This window comes from Corvus brachyrhynchos, unplaced genomic scaffold, assembly GCF_000691975.1.
Source record: "Corvus brachyrhynchos isolate BGI_N302 unplaced genomic scaffold, ASM69197v1 scaffold4, whole genome shotgun sequence".
Taxonomy (NCBI): Eukaryota; Metazoa; Chordata; class Aves; order Passeriformes; family Corvidae; genus Corvus; species Corvus brachyrhynchos.
This window is the reverse complement of record NW_008237878.1, coordinates 5,037,375-5,043,882: the sequence shown is the minus strand read 5'-3', so window position 1 is coordinate 5,043,882 and position 6,508 is coordinate 5,037,375. Positions and strand designations below refer to the sequence as shown.

General features: G+C 38.7%; 1 protein-coding gene across 32 annotated transcripts in view; it reads right to left on the bottom strand.

Annotated features, from left to right (window-relative positions):
- The window catches only part of SLMAP (sarcolemma associated protein), an 83,795-nt gene extending 77,287 nt beyond the window's left edge, over positions 1-6,508 (bottom strand). For 27 of the 32 annotated variants that reach the window (XM_017732475.1, XM_017732474.1, XM_017732483.1 and 24 more), the window contains exon 1: positions 5,466-6,502. In XM_017732475.1, coding sequence (XP_017587964.1) covers positions 5,466-5,663 — 198 coding nt within the window. In that variant the 5' untranslated portion in view covers positions 5,664-6,502. Of the gene's footprint in view, positions 1-4,387; positions 4,549-5,465 lie in introns of those variants that run through there. The other 5 variants (XM_008632213.2, XM_008632217.2, XM_008632218.2 and 2 more) reach the window with 2 other exon arrangements.

Below are 6,508 nucleotides of genomic sequence, written 5' to 3'. Positions count from 1 at the left end.
TGGCACCAGGAGCAAACCCAAACCATCCCATTACAGATCTAAGAAAAACACATTTTCTGGCCTTCACTCTGGCTAAGTAACCTGATTCATTTGAGGTTTGTAAAAATTCATTTCAAATACAAAAGGGATTTTTGTTTGTTTTTAAAGCCTAATCAATGTGTTGGTGTTCCTGGCTCAGGAGAGATGCATCATGACTGCAATGGATCAGCTCCAAGAATTACAGTATTAACTCTGCAGCAGTGGCTCTAGATGGTATCTCTGCAGGGAAATCCTTGTCAGCACTGACTTACCTCTACTATAAATGGCTGCCCGCACTCCTACACCAGCTTCTAAAACCATGGTGCTGAAGTTTGTCAAAAGCAAGAGCTCCCTACCTCATACTATTCTCATGATGATATCAGTATAAAATTGGATGGTTCGTTCAGGGTGAAAAGCACTTACGTAAAAATATTAACAGGTGTATGTAAGGGCTGCCTGACATCAACCTCTTACAGAGGCACCCAAGCACTGGAGTTTCACCTTAGTGCATTACGGCAGATCCCCACGTCAGTCCCCCAGGGCACTTGGAACACATATTCAATGTTTGGAAGATAAAGTGTCTTCAATGTTTGGAAGATAAAGTGCCCCCACTGCAGATGGTAACCATACAGCTACATCAAGAGTACTGAAAAATAAAATATCTGTACATCTCTCAGACAACAATCCTAACAGAAAGCTGAAAAGATATAATAGAGGAAAAAACAAATAACAGACATGGCATCTATCGAAATAAGAGCTACTGATACATGAGAAACTAAACATCCCTTACATAGATAAACACTAAATAGGCCAGAGTATCACACAGGAATCTCTACTGGAAGCAGCAGGAAAAAACCTCCCACCAAAACCCTACAATTCCAAATACCATTTTTCATATCCCACTTAGTTTTTTAAGATAAATTTACTAAAATACTTCTGAACTAACAGAATGTCCAGAGAAAATGTTCTGTACTTCCTGAATCGTGCCAAGTTCTTGATATCCACAAAACATTTTATGTCATGTTAAGTGAGCAACATATTTCCTCTTTACAAATTTCGTTTGCTCTCTTTCATATCAATTTACTTTTATCCCTAGTACAATACAGCACAAAGAAAAACTATCTAATCTCAGCTCCTGTTTGTCAATGTAATTCTTACACTAGTCGTCCAAAATTAGATGAAGTATGCTAGATAGGGTCCAGTAAGCTGCAAGGGGTTCTTCCTTTGCAAGTGCAGCCTCCGCTGTTTGTCCTCGGGTTCCTGTCTGCCGTTCACTCAGCACAGCCAAGGCCCTGCGGGCAGCCCTGCCCTTGAGCAGATCAACTCAGCCCCCACACCAACACTCACAGGCTCGGTGTCGTCCCCAAACACGACCAGAGTAAACTGCACTGTGTCCTTCAGATCACAACGTTAAACAGGCTGTACCTTTGGGCTGGTTGTTTTGAGTTGCTGGGGTTTGGGTTTTCTTGTTGGATTTTTGGCTGGTTGTTGTTTTGGGTTTTGTTTTTTGAAGGGTTTTTTTTAAGGGGGGGAATCTGTTTTGTGTTTGTTTTCTTTAAAGAAGAGGGTGCTCCCTGCAGGACGTATTTTGTAGTATTTTTATCTCACATATTTTAAATCTAGAAGCCAGAAAGCACAGCTTTAATCAATTTCATTTACTATTACGGGGATTATGGATTTCAATATAGTTAGCATTTATGTCACCAAGATACGAATGTGCTCAATTCATATCCACTTTGAGTTAAATGAAAACAATAGTATTAGCTACCATTAACACATCAACTTGTGCCTACACGGTTTTTTTCACTTATTACAAATGACCAGTTCTTTGGAGTGCTTTTGCTCTAAGAAAATACTTTATTTTTCACAGTTTCTCAGAGCATTTGGTAAACTGTGGCAATGAATTCCCTATAAAAGGTACTTATAATAGCAACTCAAAACAATCTAAGGCACTGAATAATTCCAGATTTTGAAAGCCTGGGTATCTGTTGGAAGCTTCAGGTTTCTACTAAAAGCTTCTAAAACATCTGTCAGAAGCATTTCAGCCTGGAAGCCACATACAAATTCTCAAGGGTTTTCCACTTGTTTGTTTTCAAAAATGAAAACAAAACCCAAAAAACCAAGTTTAAGATTATTTCAGTTACGCAATTTTTAAGAGCTTCTTCCCATATGCAGTGATATGAGCTGAACAAACATATTTAGATTTTGTGAACTATAGCCCACTTTTTCTTTTGCTTTGATTCACACTTTTTGGAACACTCCATGCTCAGCACAACATCTACTTCCTACATATCTAGTGAGTCACTTTTTCAGGCACCTCTAAAAAAACCCAGATTCATTACCTTGTAATTACTTTAAAAAAATAAAATCAAAATTAATTCTAAGCATAATATTCTAATGTTATCACTGCATGAAAAATCCACTAGTTAACTAGGAGTTATTATGCTGTATCTACAAACACAGGCAAAAAGAGGCATTGCACAGATTGTCTATAGAAGTACTACTAAGCACAGAAAAAGTTCAAGTACAGATAATCCCACCACCATCTCCTTCCACCTTAATCATATACATATTTAGGCTTAGATATTATGTTAAAAATATTTTTAAAAGCAAATCCAACTTTAAGTACCTGCTTTTAATTGGTATGTATCGGTAATCTCAAAAACTCATCCCACTTTCATCCTTAATAATGCTGGTGTTACATAGACATTATCTCCTTGGGCAAATAACTTTTTCCATGCATAATTAAAGTGCCTTTATACAAAGCAAACATTCACATCTTTCAACTGCAAGTAACATGTTATCTTCAGCTTGGTCTACTTATGTGACATATTTCAGCTTATGCCTTCCTCTGCCTAAGGAAAAAAAATTTGTACTACTTTCCTTGGCATTGCTTACTGCTGCTCCCTCTCTGCAGGTTCTACCCCTATTTACAGATGATATCGATAAAATTGTTTACAGACTATGTAGTAAACAGGATCACTCACATGATTCACTAAACAAAATAAAACTCCAAGCCCTCAGGAAAAAACCAAAGAGTATGAGAGTATAACTGAAAGGCAGTTCAAGGGGCAGCACAGAGACTGGACTGAGTGACTGGTAATGCCAGAAACTGGTATTGCCAGAGTCCACAACTTACGAAACTGTAGCCCCAGATCATTCATGAACCATTTTGAAATATCTGAAGGTTTTTCTCATTACTAAATTAACATTTGAAGGTCTTTTATTTTTCAAAAAACCCAGAATTGATAAACATCCCATATATAAGCTTCTAAGAAATGTTTACAAATACTCTGACAAAAAGAATTTGTGCAGGTTTAAATATAGGTCATTGATAGGATAATGACAATTTGCTAAATGAGATGTGCTTATTAGCAGTTATGTAAACAATGATAATAGATGTTCCTGCATGTAAACGTTCTGGCATAGTTTCATGGTTTTGTTTGCATTTTGAAAACACCACAGAATTTTTTAAGTAGTTCTTCTGATTCAAGATCAAGCCTGTGTTTATCAGTATCTTCTACCTGCCTTTTCACACCAGCATTTGATACCTATTATCTCTAATGGTGTATTTCCCCCTCTCCTCCAACTGGCTCATAATTTACCATTCAGACACTCAATCAGATGAAAGCCAGTCCATATTGCTAAGAAACAAGCACAGAATATGAAATTCTCCACATTGCTCTACCAATGCTTTAAACCTTTTATAACATCACCACATTTAACATGCATCAGGAGTGGATTCCAGGGCATGATCCCAAACCCATTCTTTACTTGATCACTATGGCTACAGATCCCCACCTTGGCAATTTTCATCAGACCCCTGTCAAATGTTCACATGATGGTATCTCGAGAACTATTAAATACAATCCTCTTACTTACTACCACTATTAAGTTGCTATTTTAAAACAGATAAATGAGTAAGCACATAAATTTTTTACCTATATTAGAGAAGCCAGAGCTAACTGAAATTTAAAAACAAACAAAAAACCCCATAGCTGATGGTCTTTGAAGCTTATCTATCAGTTACCATATTTTCTCAACACTCAGTGCTTTGTCAAATTAACCATCTTGAATACGGCATACTGTTTGTAACCATATTAGAGCACATGGGGGTCTTAAAATCTTTTAAGTCATAAGAAATGTTGATAAAAAGCCACATGCATACTAATTTCTAATTTAAAGACAGCACAATAAATCGGAACATTTTACTTTGTTGAATCAAACAAGAAAGGTTAAAGACTAAACTTAAAGTATTTCAAGCACTTAAGTTTTCTAGAATCCAAGAATGCACATCACGCACACACAATAGAGCCAAAGCAGCGTGCTTAATGAAACGTTTAATACAGATAGCAGTTTGCACAATTACCTGCAGGTAACTTGAAAGCCATGCCATAATCCAGCCTTAGGAAATTAAATGCTTGTCTTGTCCCATCATGCCCAAGTATTGCATAACACAGGATAGCTAACAATGGAAGGTTAAGAACTTTGACTGCGTTGTACTGCTCCTCCTTCTGTGTCATACTACTGAAAAAATCTGCATTAATTACAGACCATATTATTCTTAAAATCCAGAGCTACACTGACTGCATTTCATAGAAGGGCTTGGTGTGAAGCTAAAATCCAGCTGATTTAGAGGATGTTAAGTTCTAGGGCATAACATCAATATATTTGGGAAAAAAATACAGTGCTGAGCAACTGTAGTCTGCACTCTGCTAATTTTTTTCTGGCTATTTAAAATTAACTTGACAGTCATTAAGTAAAACAACTTTACTTGTCCCAGTTCAATCCCTAGTGGACAAAACACGCACTACAGGACCCCTCAATTTCACTTAACAAGACTGCCAGACTTGTGAGAGGAACAGTTAAGAACACAGGATGTATTTTAAAACCATTTTCGCTATCAATAAGACTGTATCATGAGTGCCATTCATTACACTCCTGTTGCCAGTGATAAACTTTCTATCAGAACCAAACAAAATACTCCACAAAATTTCAAAAGGACAAGTAGGAAGAGTGCCAACCAAGCACAGTATCTTTTTGAAATCCGTTTTTCAACGCTCCTCACAATCAATTTACATACACAGATAAAACAGTAATTTCTCCGCATTTGAAAAAAATACTATTACACCCTATATCGATACAATGTGCTTTCACATTTGCATGACTCACCTCAAAATCACCTACTTCCAGCAATGAATAAGACACACGCAAGTCTTTCAGTACTCTAACCATTTTCAACTGTTCGTTTTATATACTTTTCATAATATTCAGTTTCTGCTTTGTAAGAAATTACCAACTTACCTGGAAAGTTATAATTTTAAAACAAATCTTACTCCTTCACTAGTCAACCATACTTACTACAGCAAAACCCAGAGTGATCTGCAGTCTACAGACACTTGCTAAAACAAATGTGCAGTTTCAGTGTTTTTAAATAAACACCTTACCTTGCCTGTCTTGTGATCAAACCAGACAAGAGCATGGTTCCTGGACAGCACCTTGCAATCAAATGTGGCGTTGTTCTGGGCTGGCCGGCAGCGAGCCACGGAGCGGCCGATCTTGACGGGCTCGTCCAGGTAAACATGACGCTCCTGAAACGGGTGGGAGTTCGGGCGGCAAGTGAAGATGGCCAAGGCTGAAGGCATCGAGGACAGATTGCGGTTGCCACACCAACCAGAGATGAAGAGAGCCTCTTCTGATGCAGACTGTCCTCCACAATTTTTAAAACACCTCCACAGCAACTTTATATTAAAGCAGGACAAATATTATCGTATGAGAGGCCTAACAACCCATTGTTTCAGTGTGTAAACTAATTCTGGCAATAATCCAGTGAAAAAGCCCCATTATGTCTCTTAACATCAGCAGTGGCCCAAAAAAAGTCTAAAACATACAACTTTCAATCCATCCTCCTCTGGAAGAACAGGAATAAGCATCTGATTCCTTCAGAGAGAAGCAAAGGCCCCGTGAAAGAAGGATACAATGTCTTAAATCCAAGTAGATGAGTCATACAAGTACTTTTGTTTGTAACCTCAACTGCCTTCTTTCCCCCCTCCTTCCGTAAACAACACTGACCAAAAGTCTGACCAATGCAACATGGAAGCAAGGAAAGGTTTAGGGAAGGGGGATGAAGGAGTAAGATTAGCGTCCTCTCTCACAGGGCACAGATCAGGAACTGGAAGGTGAATACAAAGCCCTCGCTTCACAACAGGGACCTACTGCTTTACACAGCAATCCGCATTTCACCATCTTCATGTGTTAAACCCCAGCAGAATAGGTGGTCCTCGATTTAGGATGCAGTGCGAGAGCTACACTGTTTTTCTCCCCTACACCAGATAAAGCTAAACTGGTCTACAGCTTCTGGGAGCCGCTCAGATAAGGAACTTGATAAGGCATAGAGAGGCTCCCAACTCTCCTTCTCCCGAGGACAAACCAACGCGTGGGAAGGGTCCTTGGGGCCGGCCTGCGAGGCGCGCTGACAGGTCGCTCCCCG